Genomic DNA, 23,388 nt, shown 5'->3' with positions numbered 1-23,388 from the left:
AGGAAAGGCTAAGAGAGTTGGGGTTATTCAGCCTGGAGAAGAGAAGGCTCCGGGGAGACCTTATTGTGGCCTTTCAGTACTTAAAGGCGGCTTATCAGAAAGATGGGGACAGACTTTTTAGTAGGGCTTCTTGCACTAGGAAAAGGAATAACGGTTTTAAACTAAAAGAGGGCAGATTTAGGCTAGATATAAGGAAGAAATTTTTTATGATGAGGGTGGTGAAACACTGGAACAGGCTGCTCAGTGAGGTGATAGATGCTTCATCCCTGGAAACATTCAAGGTCAGGCTGGACAGGGCTCTGAGCAGCCTGATCTAGTTGAAGATGTTCCTGCTCGCTGCAGGGGGGTTGGACTAGATGACCTTACTATTCTATGATTCTATAAGGTTATCAAGGGAAAATCACGCTTGAAAATTTGATTGCCTTTTATGTTGAAATGACTATGTTTGTGGAAGAGAAGACAGCATTGGACATCATCTTGATTTTAGCATGGCTTTGACACAATCTCCCACAATATTCCCATACTCAAGTCAGGACATTAAGAGTCTGGAAGGGTGGACAACTGGATGGCTAAAAAGCTGGCTAGCTGGCTGGGCTCAGAGGGTTGTGGTTTATGGATCATACTCTACCAGGAGGCTTGTTAAAAGAGGAGTACCCTCAACTCTGCCACCAGACTCAAAAACCTGGGAAGCTTGAGACTGGATTTTAGTAGTAAACCCTGAAAAAAAGACAACTTTTAGTACCTCAGAATCTTCCATGTCTTTTGTCACTAGGTCCCCCTCCCCACTGAGAACCAGGCCCACTTTTTTATTGGCCTTTCTTTTGCTGCCAATGTATATATAGCCTTCTTGTGGCTTTGCACATCCTTCTCTATTTGCAGCTCTAGCTAAGCTTTTCCTTTCCTAATTTCAACTCTGCACACTTGGGCAATGGCGTCACATTCCTCCTAAGTAGCCCATTCCAGCTCCTTCCACCAAATGTGTGCTTCTTTTCTGCATCTGAGCTCAGTCAGGTGTTTCCTATTCATCCTTGCTGGCCTTCTGCCATGCCTTCTTGACCACTCTCTTCCTTGAACAAGGATGAGCAGTAATTAGAACAAAGCTGCTACCAGAGTAAGATTTAATTGGTTAAATTGTGGCTTAAGGCTCTAGTTAGTAGATGGCAAGTCACTCTGAGAGGAAAAAAAATGCTTATGTCCTGACCTTGGCTCTCAGAAGAAGAGAGGGAACTAGCAGTCTAGACTTGGCACTTCAAGCCAAATACTCAATGAAGTTACACATTACTGTCCTGTGCTATTTCTGGCCCAGGAAATCTTTGCTGAACAGTGTGGAAGCTCAAGAAGTACAGCAGAAGTGCCCCCTCCTTTCCTTACAACTCAGGCTAACTTACAGTATGGACATTATAGCACTTCATGGGAAAACTCATAAAGTAAATTTGCCCCTTCATGATGGTGTGTTCACTGAACATAAAATTCCCAAAACTTGTGTGAATGCTCTAACCATTAAACTAAAAGACAGACACCACTACCTCCACATTTAGTACAGAAACCCAGTTCTGTCAGTATACATGTTAAATTTGGTTTTGGTATGCCAATCAATTTTGGCCTCTCTTGACATGTAAGCTGCATCTTGCTTTGACATCTCCGGGAGCGTATCATGAGATTCCTCACCTCTGACTCTAAATAAATAGTCACTTCAGTTAGTAGTGTTGTTGCTCTTCTTCCTCTGGATATCAATGGCAAAGAATACAGATAGAGGTTTAAGGAGTGCAGATGCAATCACTGCCAGAGTCATCTGGCAGTACAAAGCTGTAGAAGTTGCTGGGAAGGTCAAAAAGATAAGGAAAACTTCTCTCCCTTTTCATTGATTAGATCTTGTGGGACTAGTTTATTAGGTCAGCCCATTGTATAAAAAGCAGAGCAGAGTTTTCATTGTTACGTAGACAAGATGAACAGCAGGTTCTGAGGCCCAGGATAAGGAAAGCTGGTGCTCAGAGCCGGCATTAAAGATAAAATACAAGATGAGTTACTTACGCCAAGGTTTTGACTTGGCTTAACATACAATGTAACTGCACCCTTAGTCACTTCCAAATGTCAATTTGTACAGATCTCATAGAGAAGGTAAGATTGTAAGGGCAGATCTGAGATTAAGAGAATAGCTATTTAGAATTAAGGAATAATTACTGTTCTGCAGAAATGATCACTGAACCTTCACAGCAAAAAGTGATTTCATGGTACTTATGTCATTTTTAGGCATCTTTTGGATCAGATGTCCCATAATTTGCAGTGTGAATCAGAATTTTGAATGTATATACCTCGGTTTAATACACATCCTATTTTAGCCACTGAAATCTTGAGTATTGGGTGCAGGTGTCAAGGTGTTGGTGGGGGTAAGCTGCAAGGCAGCTTCTGTGAGAAGAGACCAGGGGCTGCCTCATGCTAGACACAGATGGTTCCAGCTGGCTCCAGTGGACCCACTGTAAGACACAGCTGAATCCCTCAGCCAAGATGGTGGCACCTCTGTGAAAACTTATTTAAGAAAGGGCAAAACACTGCACAGGCAGAGTGAAGAGGGGGGAAGTGAGAAATAATCCTGTGAGCTAACAAAATTCTAAGATCTCTTGCAAAGACTAAAGGTCTTTTCTTAAAATGTGTTGGTCGACCTTGGGCAGCTACCAGATGCTCATCCAGCAGGTTTCTCAGTCCCCCTCATCAACGGGACACAAGAAGAAAATGAAGATGAAAGATACCATGGGTCAAGATAAAGACAGGGAGATCACTTACCAGTTATCGTCACGGGCAAAACACTCAACTTTAGAATTATTTCATTAACCTCAAATGAAGAAAATCAGAAAATAAAGACTTAAGAATTAGCAAGTCTGTCAGTGAAGGCAGTAATGACTTGGTAATCCTAGAATCCTTTCAGATGAAGCTAACTGGCTACCTAGAGACTTTATGCTATGCTACTGTTATGTTTCTTTGTGGTGCCTAAGCATTAAACACCGAAAACAGTTTTCCAGACCTGCATCTTTCAACATGAAAGTTTAACGTTATTTCAAATAAATCAGTATTTTTTGCAATGGAGTGTAAAACTAGGAAAAATTAATGATGTTTCTGTGTGCTTGGAAGTGAGTGGTCAAACTAATGTAAAGAGACAGTTTGTAGCTTTAGTATGTGAAGTCATAGATCTGAAGAAACAACATATGTCTGTTTACAAAGATCCTTTTGGGCAACAAGGATGATGTATACCGTAAATATACAGTTGCTAAAGAGCAAATACAAGTAAAAGAAGAGCAGCAGCTGATAGAGCTGGAATAATTAGATCTTGTGTTATCAAGAGTACCTAGTGGAATTGAGCAGTATTGTTTCATGGAGCAACACTGGCCAGCCAAAGCAATTAAGAAAAAAAAGACGGGCTAAGCTGGGGATGGAAAGTTCAAGTCACTGGGTCATCTGCACCTTTGATGTGGCCTTGCCAGCCAGTGTGATTGAGGACAACTAAACATACGCAGAAGGCTACTGCAGAAGAGGGGATGCAGTCATCTCTAGATGGTATTTTGCCAAAAAAAAAAAAAAAAAAAAAGGAAAGGAACTGTGTACTTTTGAAAAGGATTAGTTCTTTTCTTGGTATTATCCTTTTGTTACTTTTCTCCTCTTTCTAATATAGCACTACTTTATTAAGTCACTTTACGTCTCATTTTGGGCCAAGGAAAAAACAGTTTCTTCAAAGCCCAGATCACTTTCAGTTTTATTTTCTGAAGTATCTGGGATGAGGACTTTAACCAGGGTTTACCAGTGATATCTAGGGTTTAAGACCATTGTTGCTGCCAATTACATCCTGACAGAAAGGATACATCTGTGCATTTGTCATCTGAACTGTCATCAATTTTTGTAAGTCTACCTGAGCTGCAAAACAGTACATTTTATCTTAGCGGCATTGAGAAAAAGTTCTATTTTAATAGTTAATAAATTATTTGTAATGTATTTTTGCTAAACAGCTATTTAAAATGAAATAAAATTATGAACGTAAAACAGATCCAAAATAAGATAAATTCATGGAAAACTTAAAATTTTAAGAGATACATTAGCTGCCAAAATTTTAGAGCTTGCAAAGCAGAGATCAGTGTCTAAAGACTGCCTTCTCTAAGACATTAAAATACATGATGACCAGAAAAAACATTCAAAATGTCTGATGAAAGTTAGAATTTAAAAGAAGTTTTTACAAATAAAATGAAATATAGTAACATAATTTGGCCTAAACCATTTAATATATTGTAATTTGTTTCCAGTTTCCATTCAAATTTATAAATCTGTAGTATTTTAATAATCATAGTCTATGATTGAAGTTCTTTTTGTACAAGTACATTAAAACATATTTGAAATTCAAACTAACATTGAAATTAATACACACTGTTATGTATCTTTAAAGGTGCTTTGTCCATGACAAAAAAAGGCTGTTCCTAAATTTATAAAATTACTGAAGATGAAAGTGGAAATACACCTATCTTCCAAAGAGTTGAATAAATTACTTTTGTTATACTGTTATAAATTTGGTATCTTAAATACTAATATTTTGCAGTTTTAAAGTATTTTCTTTCACTATTTATAATTCCAAAGCTTGCTACTCTCAAACAGTATAATTACCTTTTCTGTAGTGTAGGTAATATAGAACCAAAAAAATTTGTTAAATTAAATATGAAAAATAATCTATTAGCTATTTGAATTGTAATTGCTAGAAAAAGTTTTCAAAACCTCAAACTATCAGAGAACTACTTTGCAACTCTGTATGTTTGCCAGGGAAACATACACTTGACACATGCTCTTTTTGCTTCATAATCCAGAAAAGCAATGACCTACTCCAGAAAAGTAAAGACCTAGCTTTGAAATCAAATTACTTTCACTCACTTCTGGGCCTACTAACACCACAACTTCACTTTAAAGCCTTAGTTCAACTGCTGCTATACCAAACACTTTGTATTGAATGAATTACTCCTTCAGACTTAATCCAACTGGTACATTGTATAGTGGATGTCCAGTGTCACTTTAAGAGGGGGAAAAAAATCACTGGTTATAATTAAGTGATGGGCAATCTATCACTAATTTTTGAGTAACGTTTCAGTGTTTGATAGATACCTGGATATCACATCACCCTTGTTAGTAAATAACTAACATGAAATAATAAACCAGTATTTTGTACCAGTAAATAACTACTTATAATGGTAAACAACTACTACAGCTGGTTAAAAAAACCTCACAAAAAACCCCAACAAAACCCAACATCCTATCCCTGTTGCTTAAATGTGTTAGGGAAAAGAACTCAAGTCAAACTGCTTAGTCAATAATGAAGAATCATAAAAGGAAAGCACACCTGCAGACTGCTTGTTCCTTTTCAAATTAGAGTCTCATAAGCCCTTCAGGTACAGGTGTCTTGTCTTTTATTAATATAACTGGGAATTCTTACAGACACATATACATAAAGGTGAAGACAACTGGTTTAACATCTATCAGTTAAATTATAAATCTGCAGCACCATTGCCTAATGAATCACAGTTTCTGTGATACCCAAGAAGTACTATTCAGAACACAGCCCTTCTGAAGCAAATTTTTTTGGGGGGGGGGGAAGCTTTTAAATTTTTAGGCAAGAGAATTATATAGATTTTTTCCAATTTTTGCTGAAATGTCAAGGATAATTTTGAAGAACACTGCACAAGACTAAAGTTTGTGGCGAATGGAAGAAGGATATACAGCTATATAGATATTCCCAAAACAGTACTTGTTCTTTGTTCTGTGGAGAGATTACATTCCTCTCAGTTCCGTGGATGCAAATTGCATCCTTTCTAATCTTATGAATTATGTGGTATTCATTACAGGCTGAAACGGGTAGGAAAAAACATTTTATGCAGAAAGAATGCAGAAAAGATACGACTTGAGGCAGACAACTATAAACATCTCTGCAAACAGAGTCATATGACCCCATGTGTTTTCATGTTGCTTAAGCTGGATGTATCAAAACATTAGGTACGAACTACCTGTTCTGCAGCATGCAGTGCATTTAAATAAATGTCAACATCATTTTAGAGAAATTTTACTACATCTCTACCCATTAAAAATTTTGTCATTAGTTCTGTAAAAATATAACGATTAACACTAAAGGCAACAGTGTCAGTCCAAGAGGTCAGCAAAGTCAAAGTGTTACTATGGTTCTGTGCAAACTCAAATGGTAGGACAGCATTTTATTATGTTTGTAAAATTTACTCTGTATCTACAGTAATACTTTTTTTCTTGGCTGAATTCAGAAAACATTTATTTTCTTTGCACTATACAATCTCTCTTTTAATGTTTTTCAGCTGAATGTATGGGTGACTAAAGAAATAATAAATCAAGCCTTAATGTAAATAACATCTTGAGCTACTTAGCAAGAATTGGATGAAAGTTCTATTTGAATTAATATGTATTTATCCTCCAATAAGCAGATGATCCTGTGTACTCTTACTTGATTTAGTTGAGGCCATTGCTATAAAATTAAAAACATGTAAAACCTGTGAAATGGTCTTCTCCACTGGGGTAGAGAGCGGACCATACCTGTGAATCCAGGGGGACAGAAACACCGATAGCCTCCAAGCCTGTTGATGCAACTTCCTCCATGCAAGCAAGGCAAAGTTTCACACTCATTTACATCCATCTCACACAGAGAGCCATAGTATCCAGGTGCACAACTACAGATGAATCTTCAGAAAAAGGAAAACCAGGTAAGACAACAGAAGTAAACAAAATGATCTATTCCAATATTCTGAAGCTGTATGTATGTCCTGACATCAAGTTGGTGTCCCCAATCATCATCCACATTAAAATAATTAACTTTTCTCATTTCCATGTTTCTGAAGCAAGCAGAGCGATTTACTCTTTTTTTAAATTGGTAGAAAAATTGTGCACAGCAATTTTAGCTGAAGGTATAAGGAATGACTTAAGGGCTAACATTCTTTTGACACAAGTCTCTAAATAACTGTAGAGTGTTGTGGAACAAACAGAAGATACAAATTTTTCTCTTGCTTACACTTAACTTTTATTAAATATTTACATTAGAAAACCTCATTGTTGGAAGCTGAAAAAAGAGATGTAGCCATCTAACAGAAGATAAATGTTCCTCTATTTTATTCTTAGTCCAAATTTAAAAAAAAAGCAAAAAAACAGGTAAGGAGGAAAAGAACAAGTTATGCTGAAGACAGTTTCCCTTCTCTTTTCCTCTCAGGTCACACAAGAAACAAATAGCTGAGCCAGCAGCATTTGCCTACCTCATTTTAATAGAGAATCCTTGTCATATGCTGAAGGTCCCATCCAAACCTCAAGGCAGCAAGCAGACTTTATATATAAGGATATCAGGAAATTGCTTTTCATTTAGTAGTAACTAACCTGTTCACAAGATCCAGGCAAGTTCCATTGTTTTTGCAAGGTCTTGATAAGCATTCATTAACCTCCACTTCACATAGTGTCCCAGTAAAGCCATGTTGGCAGGAGCACCTAGCAAAAAGGATGTCGCTATATTACTTTTTAGTTGAATATAAAAAGATTCCAGAAAAACGTGGCAGATTTTGAGAAGTACGAATTAGGTGGTTCCAAAATTGTATTTGTTTTTTTCTGAACATTACAAAGTGTTATACTTTAACAAGCTTCACAAGTACAGTGACTGCAGCCCAGGAAATAAGATTATTGCCATTATTAGTTGAAGGCCACAGGCTTTGTGCTGACCCCACTGTACAAGGGCTCAGAATTTGCCTTGGCCAGAGCTGGTTTTCACTTATTTTCACACGTGCCCTGAAGCCAACTCTCACGCTTTAGCTTCAGCTCTGGGAACAGCACCTATGGTGAGGGTGCAACACAGTGGGATAATCATGGTGTTACCAACAATAGTCTTTCGTGTCCATATGGGCTGGGGAAGCTGGAAAACAGTGCTAAGGAAGTAAATTGTGATAAGGAAACATACAAAAATGGCTCCAAGCAGGCCTGAGACTGAAAATGAGAAAATCCCCACTGTAAACACCACACTTCTCCTGGCAAAGACTTCCTCCCAGATGCTGGTGACTTGCAGTAACACTGCCAGTTCTTCTTGAGGAAGACTGAAATCACTGATCACAGGACCCAGACTGACATTGTGAGGGTAATCATAACAATAGAGACAAAAGCTAGATTACTGCAAGATTTCTTATATAACACTTATAACTACACTGTTCATTAAGCTGTTCTCTATAAATTTCAACTTAGACTATTAGTATTATTGTAACTGGACTAATAACAACTGTTTGTCATATTTTGATTACATTATTAAGACTGTAATTAGCCCTACAATAGATTCTTGGGTCCACATGTATGGTGTACATGTACGTCTTTTTGCCCACAAGAAGATTTTGAGTGTAATGTGACAGTGTCAAACACATCACAGAAAAGACATATTACATCACTGAAAGACAGCAAACACAATGCAGGCAAAATACCAAAAGAATAGCTAGTTGATAAACATCCATGTATCATACTAAACATCTGTCGTTCAAATAATTTTCCTCACCTGTAATGGTTAACCCCATCTACACAGAGACCTTCATTCTGGCATGGATGGGAGATGCACTCATCACTGTTAACTTCACAGTAAGTACCTTCAAATCCTGAAACACAGATCATATTAACTGTGAATGAGTGAATTCTACTACATAATGTGAATATAAGGGTCACAGATCCTCCTGGAGGTTTGGCTGTCTGAAGTCAGGATCAACTTAGACAATGCAAGTGGCAGGCCTGAGAAACCTCAGCTACATACCTAGCCATGCACCTGTTTATCTGGATGCGGACTCTGGCCTTCAGACTAGTTCCCTGGCTTGACCTTGGACCTGCCCCATTCCCTGTAGACGTGACTGGCGACCTGGCATACTATGCTGATCCTGGACACCGTCATTGGCCCTGCCCTGTTCGCCTCATTCAGATACTGTCAGACGAGACCCTTGACAGTGAGGTCCCTGCCCTGGCAGCCTTGATAAGGCTCGTAAGACTTACCTTCACTTCTGGAGCAGCCAACCCTCACTGCTCTCTGACTCTAAGATCAGGGGCAGCAAATGGATACAATCCTAAAAGAATACTCTCCAATTATTTTTCTTCCTTAGCTTCAACAAGTTCATTTCCAGAGAGTATAAGAAGTCTTAACATACTTTAATGAAACAGAGAGAACAGATTTGGATGGAGCACCTGGATAAATATACTGGGGAAATGTAACCTATTTTAAAGGACTGCAAAGGCTTTCTTGGGGAGTGTGGGACAGCATCAGAAACTAAAAGCTAATTCAATAATTAATATATTACAGAGCATAATGGAAGTTAGAGAGACCACATTTATTCAAAGCAGTCAGTAGATGAGAAAAAATATTTAACTGCTTTTGATATTTAAATGAAGAGAAAATGTGATCAAGATCTTATCTGCACAGTACTTTACTTGCATAATACATTAAGTTTACCTGTGTAAACATCCCAGAATATGTGCTAAAGAGAAATAAGAGATTTTTCAGTGATATAAGAATACTACTTTGGGTCTTAAACAGCATACTACATCTTACAATGTTCACATAAATAAATGTTCTACTAAACACATAGGTGTGTTAAAATTCTATACAGTGGATAAACTATAGCTACTTAGTTGAATTTTGCACAAATCGAATACATATTTCAAATGACGTAGTAATGAAAACATTACAATGAACAAACTATTTACACTGTAGTTGACTATAATACACGACCCCTCATAGGAGACTGACACTAAAAGAGCACTTATGGTGTTCACCAAAGTGCTTTTGAACATCATTTAGATATAAAATTAAACAACTATAAAAACAGCCACTAAAATTCAGTGTATATTATTATAAATACAGTGAAGGCTTTACTGGATTCTCTATTAAAACAACAAGTAAAAATTGTTATCAGTACTTTTTTAGATACTGAAATAAGGCTAGTGATGACTTTTATTGTTGTATTATGTATTTGTGGTTTTCAAAGTACTTCATGGAAGCAGAGAAATCATGAAAGATCACAGTATAGTATGGCTTACTTTTACCTAAAGAAAATCATTACTGGAAAAATTAAGTGTCTTGGTCAGAGTTGTAGGGAAAGCTGTAGAGAGAAATCTCTGCTGGCATTCCAATGTATGATCTAAACATCAGCCCACATCAAAGCAGCTGGTATTTTCTTCTTATCAGGATTTTTTCTGCTCAAAAACTTTCCTGGCTACACCTGACTGAAATGAGTCCTGAATATTTGCTGAAGGTTTCACAGCAGTGTGCGCTACAAAGCTGGAAAATAAAGCCTGGAATGCATCTCAAACTAACCCTTCAATTATAGTCACTTACACTCTTATGATGATATTCTTTATTGCAGAAGTATCTGGAGTGTGAATTGATACCCTCATATATTTCCTATTTGTATGACGTTTCACAAAAACTTTGTAAAAGAATTGTCATTACAGGGGACAAAAATTCTCTGTCCCAGTGTACTGCTTTGAAGTAGTTCCCTCAGCACAGGTAACCTTATAATATTCTGAATGGTTTAGTTTATTATTTGCAAATGGGCCAGAACCAGAGTGAACAATCCAAATACTTTTCTTATCTGTAGCATGTGCAATCTGCATCTTAATACTGCAACCGGACCCTTCATCTGTATTTGCCTGAAGTTTGATTTAGGAAAAAAGAAAGGTAAAAGGACTATAACTTGGGCTGTGGCATGCTTGTTCAGTACTACAGCTGGTTACATCAAGTAGACAGCAGTCACTGACACACACACACAAAAAAAATCAGTTGTTCTTTTGACACATGCCACCCCAGTGACACTGAATAAGAGCAGAAAAGATGATAACGTATTTCTCTAACTCTGGTTTGATTAAGAAAGTGGAGGGCATAGCAAATGTGAGAGACCAGAACCTCAGGACCATTTGCAGCCAACTTCCTCAGCTGTGACTTCTCATTTATTTGCAATGTTGACATTCTGAAACTAAGTTTTGTTACAGAGTAGAAGGCTATGTCAATGGCCAGGGGAAATGAGACTTCACTGAAAAGTAGTACACTGAAAGAGAAAGTAAACCTGTGTTGTATTATAAATAACTCAAAGATATATAGACAGTTTTCAGTTTTATAAGGTAATCAGGAAAAGGTGTGAAGCTAACATAACATAAAACTTAAAAATCTACTAACAGAACTTATATGGAATAGTTTCTTATTCTTTTGTGATCCTATGTAACATCTGAACAAGCATCTTTTGAAAATAAAAAATACCACAGTTGTCAGATTAAAATACAGAAAAAGGAAAATGGAGAGCATTCATCATTCTGCTTCTGCCCATCATTCCCACTTCGTTATGGATGTTCTATAGTCTTTTTGAAGTAAACAGTACTGAGGTGAATACATAAAGCACCATTTAGACACGTTTTTGACTGTTTTGACTGCAGTATTACACATTTTTCCAGCCCACAGCAAAATATAGCTACCTTGAAAAGACATAAAATAAGTAAACATACAGCAGGCATGCTACTTTATCTATTATTCTTACAAATGGAGAAAAATACCATTTTCATCAAAAGATTTTACTGGCTATCTACTACATTGTGAAGAAAGCAATCTATGTGTTCAATTTACTATTGAATATAGTCTTAACAGATGTAAGTTAGCTCAGTCCCTTTTTATAAAATGACATGTACTGTTAAAAATTACATAGAGCTATTTAATGATTTTTGATCCACGATGAAAACTTTTGAACTCATGCCGTGACATTTTCTAACTAATTTTTAATCTTGCTAGCAATTTTTACAGAAGATTTCAGCAAAAACTTCTGCTTTCAACTAAAAAGGTTAATCAGAAACACTCAAATCTGCTTAAACGGACCTGAAAAATATTAGCAGTTTTGTTTAACTTTATTTCATTCATAATTTCTGCATGTCTGTGCTGTAGTATATTTATAATTTATGAAGCTTGTACAAAGGATGTTTCAATAAAAGCATATGCTAATAATCCATTTTTAATTCACTCCTAATACATGTTCGCCGAGTAAATTACGAAAATGAAGCGTAACGCTGTGCACACCACTCCTACAAACAGGAGAGGTCAAACCTCAAAACATATACTGCAATGTTAGGATTAAAATATTTGTAAAATTTTTATTTTATGAATATACTTGGAGACACTCCAACCATGCTACTTTCAGATCCAAAAAAATACTTAAAATACTCATACCTAAGTGGAACTGGTTTAAGGAAAGAATTACTTTGGTAGTTTATTTACACAGCGCTTGCTGAAGCTATGAGATACCTCATGGGTCTAACATGCATGGGCTCATGTTGTTCTTGTATTTTACATGATAGTCAAGGACAATTTAAAAGGTGATGTAATACGTTAGGTTATTTTGTATAAGCTACAACTGCTGCTACACATAGCTGTGATCTTCTGGGATACCTGAACTAAAATCAATGTTATGGATGCAATTTTTACAGTAATGTAGACATGTTTACAAATTATTTCACACATTGTAAGAGGAAAGAAAAAAGACAATGGGGAGAAACTGACTTAAATTGTTTATCATGTCAGATATGCTACTGAAACAAACATTTTTTAGTTGCAAAGAAATTCGCAGTACATAAAAAAAGCATTCACTTAATGCAGCCAACAAAACTTTAATGCTTAATTTGTAGTTTATACTGTGAATACAATTAATTTGTTTGAATTATAAAACACAGTAATTTTTATTTTACTTTATAAAGTGGTACATTACTGGAAAGCCTTAAAATATGCATGGTGCTGTAACGTATTGTTGCTGTAGCAATATTTATTATGATGTGTAGGAAAGTAAAATGCACATTTAAATGCAACTACTTGCTGCTTTTGCTACTGCCAATCAGTCAAACTTAAGATCCAAACTGCAAATCAATAGCACATGTAAATGATTTGATGTAGCTCTCCAGCCATATACTTTACAAGGTAGCTTTTCCACATGTCAAACCCCAAGTGACACATTAAAAATGCAATTTTTGACCTCTGTGCTTTTTATGTGGAAAAACTGAAAGTTTTCTGAACTCGGTTCAAACCATTCTGAACTTCTAAATGAAAAGATGCATCTAATCAATGGGGAAGAGGAAATAGATCACATCGTCACTTGTGAATACAGAATTCCACTAGATACCTGCTCAAAACGTCCAATATTGAATTCAAGAAACAAGTGGGTTTTTTCCCCCAGGTGGATAATATAAAGGCTAGCCAAATGTCATTGTAAAGTCTGACAAACAAATGTTTCTTATTTGTCAAACATATTTTATAGTATTTTTCCTGCCACATTAGAGAAACTGAAGATGTAAACAGAATATCATTGCTCTTACCACTTACCCACATGGTTTTTTTGTTAAAATCATAGGGACACAGTACTTCATTTAAAACATTTATTTGTCATTTTAGGAAAAATGTATAGGGGTTTTTGAGGAATTGAAAAGTATCTCAGTAATGTTAACAGTTTTCATAGTAACAGCAATTTCAACACTTTCAGAAATTAACAGAGATTAAAAACAATTGAAAAATCATTGCAATTCTTTGTGTTAGACAATTTATTTTTATTTCTGCATATTTTTAACAGTTCAGGTAGCATGAAAGTGACTTTAATAATTTGGGGTCTAAAAATACCTGTGTTCCATGGAGAACGTCACAAAAGCAGCTCATCTAATGACAAACCCTAGTTTTCTCACACTCAACATTAGCACTAGTGTCTGTGTGACAGTATGCTCAAATTTGCTTGCAATTTATATGCAGGCAGAATGATATATTCATTTTGGTTTACAGAAATTCCAACATCCTGTGGCAGTTTTGCTGTCAATAGATGAAGCATTAAATGCTGTTACTTAAGATGGGACAGATCTTATTGTTCCTTCTGTTTCTCTGGAATATGGGAAATGGCTACTGCATGTCTCAACTCTGTCTACAGGACTTCTGTGAACTGCAAATTGCTGGAAAATGCAGAGTGTAGAAACTACGCATCTGCTGTTATAGTTATGGTAATTTTCATCTCCTTATTCCATTGCAGAGAAATATTTGAGAATTCACCTCTGCAGGTTAACAGAGAACCAATGGGATTCTTTCCCCATAAGCTCTCTTCTCTACTGTTTTACTCATCAGCACAGTATCATGGATTATATTTGTCTCCTTACCGTGAACCATTTATGAACCAAAGTTTGCAAGCAGCAGAAATATCACAATAGGCCCATAATCATTCATATAGGTATTTAGGTTATTCAGTGTAACATAGGTAGGTATGCATATCAAAACCAAAAGTGTGTGAAATGTTAGACATAATAAAAAGCCTATTTCCCTTTTTGAATTATGTACGCATGTGTCTGAAAAAGAAACTGGAACTGAAGGGCTCAGAAATCTGACACTGGCAATCTCCAATTTATATGACTTCTGTTCTTTAACATCTACTTATTAGTTCTGCTTGATACTATAAATTTTGTGCATTACGATAATTTTCACTTAGTCTTATTTGAAACATGGGCTGAAAAATATTTTGTCTCAGTTCAAACTTCTAGCTGTAATACGCTGCAGACCAAATAAAAATAACCAGTAGCATGCTAGGACAAAGGGTATTAAAGAGGGTGTCACAGGAAAGAGTTATTGACAGTAGTCTGATAAAAGGCATGAGAAAGTCCTGGGAAGAACTGTTTAAAACAAGGATTTCAGAAATTACCTTGACGCATCAAGAAAGGAAGTATAAAGTCTTGCTTTTGGAAAAAGTACTTAGAGGATAAAGAAAAAAATAGGACAGTTAATTCCAGTAAAAAGTGTAGCTATTGTTTCTCCTTAGAGATGACACAGTACTCTCCTTAGATCTCACTAACACCTTTCCCTGGAAGAAGACATGTAATTTCCCTACACCCAAAAACTGGTGGTTGTAATCTTATGACCCATGCAATTCCTCTTGCATAAACCAGTTTTTCAGCTTCTCAGCTTCTAGCTTTGTATCTTCAAAGATACAATAAGCACAAATAAGATGACAAAGCTTTTGACTGCTTGTGTGCTATGACACAAATAGCTGCTCTCCATTCTTTTGTTTTACTCCTCTCTAAAACTGTGTGCTTCCCAGAACTATGTAGATAAAAAAATAATCTCTAGAGAAATAATAATCCAGGCAACTGGTAGGCAATTCAGGCCATCTACCATCTGAACAAACTGTCCTAAACTGCCTATATAGTCAGCAGAGTGACATAAATATTTCTATAGCATTAGCCATTTGACTTTGTATGATATGTCTGCTTTTGGGTGAAACAAATTACCTCAGAAAACCGCCTCTTTCTTTTCATTGACTGTAAATGGAGTACAGGGGGACCTTCTCAATGTATACTGTGTATACCTGTACATATACCGCCTCAATGTAATGCTGTGACATCTACATTTGATCAAATTAATCCAGACTTTGTGGTCTGGATTAATTGTTCCAATAATAAATACATTATTTTATTGATTTAATTTCCCTTCTGAGTTTCCTAACTCATTAAAATGTCATTGAACTAACACAAATGCTGACCAAATGACCCATATTTTTGAACAGGGTAGGTAAAACTTAGGTATAAACACTCTGTATATAGATATGCAATATATAATGTATTTACCTATATGTTTCCTGATAATTTTCCCATCACAAAACTAAAGGTAAGCAAAATACTGCTTCTATTGTAATAAGGAGACTGCATAGGCATTCTGAGCTGAGGATATTACTTGGACTAATGAAGGAAGATCTACATCTAATTTTAAAGAAAGAGATTAATTTCTAACATCTATTAGAAGCAGCAGGAATTCTAAAAACCCTTGTCCTTCCCTTTCTGCATTTATGTCAGCAACAACTATATCTGCTGTTCCTACCAAACTTGCCTTGCTTTAGCTCCTAGATATATCTACTAATAATTCTCACAGAAGAATAAATCACTGTTAAAGAAAGTCTTTTATTAGAAAACACTAGATTTTTTCTGGCCCATGGTTTATGCTGGCAAATTATTTTTTGTCTTGTTAATTCTCTGTAATACTTATGTGCCTGTATTTCCCCAGGTTTCACATTTCACCATGACAACTGTTACCTTTTGTATCCCATTTCATCATTAAGTAGGCCTGTTGTTCAATAGTCCTAATCAGAGAGCTGATCTTGCACTCTGTAGTTGCATGCCCTCTCATAGTTTTCCTTCATTTGGAATATATTTTTTTCAGTAATTTGTTCTTTCTTGGAACACAATTGTTCTCAGAAAGCTGCACTATTTTTACCAAACTGTTCTGTCTTCCCTTTGGGTTGCCTTTATGAAACGAACACTTTTGTGCTTGGCTTTATCTAGAACAGCACGGTCTAATGTTCATCCTCTAGTTTATATACCCTCTAGTTCACTCATGTATGCAGTTGAATTGCTCTTTGGATCTTTTGCATGTAGACCTTCCGGGGAATTTATGAACAGTTGCCCAAGCTCAGCTAGAAATATTTCAACATTATTTATATTCTACAGCTCGGCTCATGTTTCCTACCTTTCTCTTCTGTTACACTAAATTTTCATTTCTATTATTACGATTAATTCCAAGAATGGAATTCTTTATCAACATGTTTTTCTCTTCTTAAATTAAGCAATAGAACATTCTACTATTTGCCCTAAATTGTCCTTTCCTCCTCTCTTTTGTTCGCATTTAGTATGTAGCATTTCAGGAGAAATTAATGGCAGGATTCAATGCCGGGTATACGTATAATAGCTCAAAAAGCCATCTCCTCTCAATTGCCTTGATATACTTTCCCTTGCTTGTCAATTACTGGGAAAGTGTATAAGAAAAGGTGTTTTCCATACGTTTCTTGGGAAACTTGCTCTACTGCAGTGATTCCTAAACGTCTGCAACAATGACCTACCCTGCAACATTCTTGCAACCATGTATATACACCATACAATTGCAGAGATGAAAATTTTTTAAACTATTAAACCTGCTTGTGTGGACAACTTAACTTAAACTCATGGTCTAACACTATTCCATGGTCTACAATATGAGAGTCCAGTTCTGCGTTACAAATGTTATACTCCACCTCCTTGCAGGAAGCAAACCTCTACAGCTAGGACAGACACTTCAAAAGCAAGTTCTACATTAATATTATTTATAGAATTTAAAAAAATCTTTAAAGCAAAACCAGACAACTGTAACTCCCTAACATACATACAAGAAAACACATGCATAGTTTTGCTTTATTCTACTACTAAAATCATTACTTCATTATCTCCCTACCAATTTGCTGTAATAATTCTGTCCTAGGCTAACATCTTACATCAAGTATCATTGTGCTCAGTTTATACTCTATCAGCTTTTGTCTTCTCTCCCCTAGTATGGCATCCCAATCCCAGCCCCCTGTAGTCAGTGGATACTCTTTTTCTTCCAAGCACCACAGCCAATGGCGTGATTTGTGGTCCTGTTGTACCCATCTCAGATATGGTTTTCTAAAGATGATCTTAGAATTTGGTAAGCACAGCTACGTTTTGCAACTCTTGCTAAACCAGATTCACACCTTCTAATGACTTGGCTGTTAACTGTGATCAGATCTGTAATTGTGACAGGTTTACTGGGAGAGAAAGGGAGGCACATGGCAGACAAAAATAGGAGAACGAAAGAAGACAACTGTGGAAGCAGATTTCCATAAACTGCTTTCAATTAAATTTCTGTATTTTACTATATCTCCTTTTTTGGTAAGAGTCCTGAATAAATGATTGCATTTTTCCCAGCATGAACGATTAACTCATTTCACGAATTATGCCTTTCACCCATTTTCAATACTGAGATATTTTCCACTTTTCAAGATCTGTCAGCAATGCGTGTTACTGGTTCACATAACTCCCCTTCTAGTTCCCTGAAGATCCCTAGCTGCAAGCTTCAAAAATCCTTGAAGATTCCAAAGTTCCCTGAGAATCTTGGCTGCAAGTTTTTTGGATTCTTGAGAAACTGTGCACAAAAATGTTTTGAAAAGACGACTTTTCTGAGGAATGTTAAAAAAAGACTTGAACTACATGTCTCCCTACAGATCATTTCTGAAAATGGTTTCAAAATCAATACATTGTATTAAAAGCTGTTTTTAAAAAGCAGCTTTTCTACAAGGTGCTTCAATAAGCAACCTGCACACCTCCCCAGTGACTTTTTTTTTAAACTCAGCAACTTTAAAGGTGGTAACCTTCACCTTAATAGTAAAAAATCCAAGCTATAAATACACTGCTGACTTCTATGTATTATTTACACATCTTTGCAGCTCAGTAAACAGTAAGTAATACTATTGTGGTGTAACGCTGCAATTAGTGTATTTGCTCTCCTTGGTCCATAGAACACACCTACACCCCTACCATTTATAGGTATAATAGTGATGACTTCAAAATCCTGCCTAAATTCCAAACTCAGTAATTGTACTCTCCCTACTTAGATTTTCACTGCAGTTTTAATTAGTTAATGTATTCTTCAATACCCATGCAGAATTGCATAGTGATGTTCTGCATAGTTAAACTGTTGCTCCATTCTACCTTAGCAGTTCTTGTACATCGAGGGAGAGATTGTGTCTTTTAAGCCATGGCCCAGGAAAGCTGTCAGCATCTGTTGTGATTTTGCTTGTTGTGCATACAGAGAGTAATCTGCTCTATCCATTAGGCGGGGAAGATTACTCCCCTGACGTGCCAGGCCTTCCTGACAGCTCAGCAGGAAGAGGAACCATTTCCAACTTGCTCCAATTTTTGTACTTTTAACAGTTTGCATATATTTTGTCTATTTCAGCCTGTCTGTTTTGTCGATTCAATCTGTCAGCTCTGCTGGCCAGGTGCATGTCTATCCCTATCTTTTTGTAACAATTGACTCAGAAATAGTAATTCTGAGTGCTGGAATATAAACAACCATAGATTTAATAAGTACTACAGAAGAAATTAAGAGTAGGCAAACTGACAGCTATCTTACCAGTCTTTTAACATAACTGATAAACATGCTGTAATCCATGAAGGTTTTATGTGCTTTGAAAGGTATACATGGTTATTTTCACTGAAGATAGCAGTAAATTCAACAGATATTTGCAACTTCTCTGCAGCACAACAGACAACAGAGAAGATTAACTATACCAGTTCTTACCTGCTTTGCAAATGCACACTGGATTTCCATCTGCTTGTGCCAAGCAGGTTGAATTGTTTATGCATGGATTGTAAGGCAGCTCACAGGGACTGAAGCGCTGATGGCAGAAGTCACCAGTATAAAACGGAGGACAAATGCATACAAACTGTCCCTGCTTAACAGATTCATAACAGGTCGCTCCATTCAAGCATGGTTCAGAATCACATTCATTTATATCTTCGCTGCAGTCTGGCCCTGTCCACCCTGCTGTACACGTGCATCTAAAAAAAAGTTGATATGGTGGAAGAATGAAAATCAATTTAGTCCAATCAGTTCCAACTATTAAAAAAATTGAAAAAACAATCAAGAATCTTTTTCTGTGCATAGCTTTTTATTTTCTGCCAATTGTATCAGACTGCATGATGAATAAAAGTTATATTCAGGTTCTTCTCCCACAATTTATTTGAGCAAAAGCAAAGTGACTTATTCTAAATTACAGGTTTTATCCACTTGGAGAACCACTTAGTTTAATTAATAAGGACAGAATCATCTGCGGATCTTCTTCAAGCTGAAACAAGAACACAAATTATCAAATGTGGAATGTAAGTTTCTTTCAGCTTTAGAATTAGAAAGACATCTTTTCATATCTGTGAAACTACTAAGTAGTTCAGTGTTTGGGATGAAATGCACCAGGTAGCATTCAGTACACTTTTAACAAAGAAAGTAGGAGGTCAAAGGCACAATGAATGATAGAAGAACCCCCTTTTCATGATGTTCTTTCTCTTTTTAGTATGCTCTTGTGAAGATCTGTTATTGATAACACAGCAGGGAAAACCTGGACCAAAATCTATGTTACATCTGATTGTAAAGAATCTATCTTCATGAATTAGATAAATATCTGTTTTTATTTACAACATGAATATGATGATAAGGTTCTAAAAACTCAAATATAACAATTTGCTAATAATTTCAAAGTTTACAGAGGAAATGTCCTCTTTAGCTACAATAAAAGAAGACTCTATGTGCTTTAAAAGGTACACATTCTTGTTACTTTCACTGAAGACAGAATTAAATTCAAGGTATATTTGCACCTATTTTGCAGAACAACAGACAATATGAAATATTAACTATACCAGCTCTTACCTGTTTTGATTGATATTGATTTCGGGCTTTAAACCACTCAAGTATAGCTTAATAGTTCTAATTTGATAAAAGGAATTGTTCTTAAGTAATAAATATGTCGTTCAACAGAGAATCAATTATGTGGTTCTATTCTATAAGGCACAGGTATTACTTGCCACACAAAAGGCAAACTTGGCCCCTTTAAAACAAACACTGTTTTCTTTGAAATCTTTAATGTTCTCTTTTTAATGTGGGGTATAATTTCCATGTCACATGCAATGAAATGGGTATTACTAAGGGACTTTATAATTTGAAAGTCCTGAGTATTTTAGCAGTAAGAATTCAAAAATCAGGTTACTGTATGTTATTCATGGGAAGAAAAATAGTTGTAACTATCAAAAGGCATTCAGGCATTCTTGAAGTAACTATGACAAAAATCACATTTCAGGACTCATTTATCCGTTACAGCACTCAAAACACATTTGTGGAAATACCGTTACATATGTTTTGTTAATCTGTGTTTAAGCACAACAAACACATCTGCTTTTTCTATACACAGCAGCATCAATTTGGTATTTGGAAGCAATACCCACTAAGTAACACTGAATAACTGTGCTCCCACTGTTCAGCACGTTGTTTACTTTTCTCCTAAGTAGACACTCTATAACAAATTAAGTATCTCCAAATCACTGACGCTGGACATAGCAAAACACTCTACCCAACAGATCCGAACAAATATTTTAGATGTTAATTGTTTGACAGATGCTCATTTTTTTCTTGACTTCATTTATGAAGTTCTGAATAAATTACTACCAATGAACTACTACAAAGTGGTATGCAGTACCTTGTCTATGTCCATTTGTATCTTGGAAAGCTCATTAAAGGAGAGCCTTTCACTTCATGTTAGGAGAATGAGGTTCAATTCTTACCTGGTCCAACTGCTATGGGTTTAACTGAGGTGCAGAGAAGCAAACATAAAACATGTTCCATTCCCTTGTTTTCCCTAATGAGTTTCGCAACTGCCTTTGAGTCTTCAGAACTATTCTGTATGGCCACAGGGAACATTATGTCAGATGGAGATCACTGAAACACAATGATTATCTACACTACACAACTAACCAGTCCTACTCTGGCTTCATGCCAGCTACCAACTGAGATGCAAAGGTCAGTATTAATGCAAAGGAGACAATTAATAACACAGTTTTATTGTAGTCTTATCTGTATTATTAAGAAGTTGCTGGTGCCCTCATTAAATGTGAAAAAAATACATAGAAGTGTCTATCTTGAGGCCCAGTTTTAAGAGTCAAGACAACATTTTGTCTTAATGAGAACTGTTATTGAAACAAGGTAAGGAGGTGTCAGGAGTATTAAAGCACAGAATACAGAGCAGAATTTTTTAACGGTGTATTATCAATTAAGCTACTATAGCTGATATTCTTGTAAATTATCTGATCAAAAGGCAAAAACCCAAACAAACTGTCTTTTGCAAAATGACTATGTAATTCACCACATTAGAAAAACCAAGAGGATTTCTAGGATCCTCAAGAAAAAAAAAAAGGAGGTAATACATGCTTTTATGAGACCACATAAAGATAAGATAGTCATCGCTCAACTTCTATCTGTTCTTTTACCAACTTGTAAACTCAGATAAAAAGTTCTAATAGTGCTAGCAAAAATACAAAATTTTCATATACCTTCTAAAAAGAAAAATGTAAATATGGAGATGTTCTGTATGCAACTTTGTGTTTATTCCTAAATAATTTAGAAGTTATATAAACTTTTTTGAATTTATTTGTCAATATTTTATGTTTAAATAATGCCAAGTGTCATAAAAGCAATCTGAAAATGCAAGGGGTTTTTTACATAAAACTATCATATTAAACGAACATACTAATCAAAAACTCTTTTTAAGCATGAAGCATGCTATTACCTTTAAGTTTCTCTGCTGTATTCACTAGGCATGTATTCAAAACTGAGTGAGTCTAAGACATGTATTTAGTCTAAAACTTACATAAAGCTAAATACTTATAAATCTGGAAGACTTATATTTACACATATAAAAAGAAGTTACTGGGGTATCTGAAACAATTTTATCATCACTAAACTCAAAATTAAAGAAACAATGCAGGAAACATACTAAACCCCAGAAAGAAAATAAACTGGAAAACAACTTTTACATTTTACATTTTCTCTTAAGAACAAACAAAAACACTATCTTTATTCACTCATAGTTGTAAATACTGAAGCTACAGTTTTTACAAGGTGTTTCTTATAAGAACTTTGGCATTTATGAAAAAAATACAAAATTACAAAAATTAAGTCCCTAAATAAGGCATATCATATATTTCCAGATTAACTATGAAAATATTTGACTTATATTACACAATTAAGCAAAAGGCATCTTACCCCTTCATACCCTAACTGCATACTTGTTTTTGTAACTTTTACGAACAGCAATGAGAAGATAACCCATCAGAAACATCAAGAATAGTCGGATCCCACTCTTTCTGTTCTATACTTTACCATTAGTTGTGAGGAAAAAAAAGCCGAAAATTTTTTTTTTGTTGTTGAAAATAATCTGAAAGGCTGTTGAAATGATATTTTAATTTTAAATAATAAAAGCTTCTATTAAACAGTAGAATAATTTAGAACATCTTCAAAAAGAGGAAGAATACACTAGCACATGTAATGAGAGAAACAGAAGATTTAGGTTGATGTAAAAATTCTTAATTTTAACTGATTTCCCTTCCTCCAGAATCCATATAAATATTTTCTTTTAAATAACCAAATCCAAATATTTCCATTTATATTACAAAATCAAATCATGCATGATTCTTTTCTTTAAATTATTCATTTTCGTAATATAAACCCCACACAGTGCTTTGATTGTGATGTGTGTAGAACTCCTCCAACACACACAGATCTACCTTCATAAGTATTATCTGTTGACATACATATCTCCATAGATTTAAGAGCTTTCCATACAGACACAAATTAAAGAAGGTAATGAAAACATACAACATAAATTATATTCATAGTTTTTTATTTTACTACCTGCTTAAACATTAAAGTCAAATTTAAAAATTGAAAGCTATAGTCATGAATGTACCCAGAAAAACTAATAT

The 23,388-nt window shown here is 35.5% G+C and overlaps 1 protein-coding gene across 1 annotated transcript in view; it reads right to left on the bottom strand.

The window, feature by feature from the left end:
* EYS (eyes shut homolog) overlaps window positions 1-23,388 on the bottom strand; it is a 939,662-nt gene that overhangs the window by 538,489 nt on the left and 377,785 nt on the right. The window contains exons 22-25 of the mRNA XM_059831070.1: window positions 19,163-19,422; window positions 8,558-8,654; window positions 7,408-7,515; window positions 6,580-6,725 (exon numbers count right to left, since the gene is read on the bottom strand). Coding sequence (XP_059687053.1) covers window positions 6,580-6,725; window positions 7,408-7,515; window positions 8,558-8,654; window positions 19,163-19,422 — 611 coding nt within the window. The remainder of the gene's footprint in view (window positions 1-6,579; window positions 6,726-7,407; window positions 7,516-8,557; window positions 8,655-19,162; window positions 19,423-23,388) is intronic.

Source organism: Gavia stellata, chromosome 2 (assembly GCF_030936135.1).
Source record: "Gavia stellata isolate bGavSte3 chromosome 2, bGavSte3.hap2, whole genome shotgun sequence".
Taxonomy (NCBI): domain Eukaryota; kingdom Metazoa; phylum Chordata; class Aves; order Gaviiformes; family Gaviidae; genus Gavia; species Gavia stellata.
The sequence above is the reverse complement of the archived record's forward strand: the minus strand, read 5'-3'. Positions and strand labels throughout refer to the sequence as shown.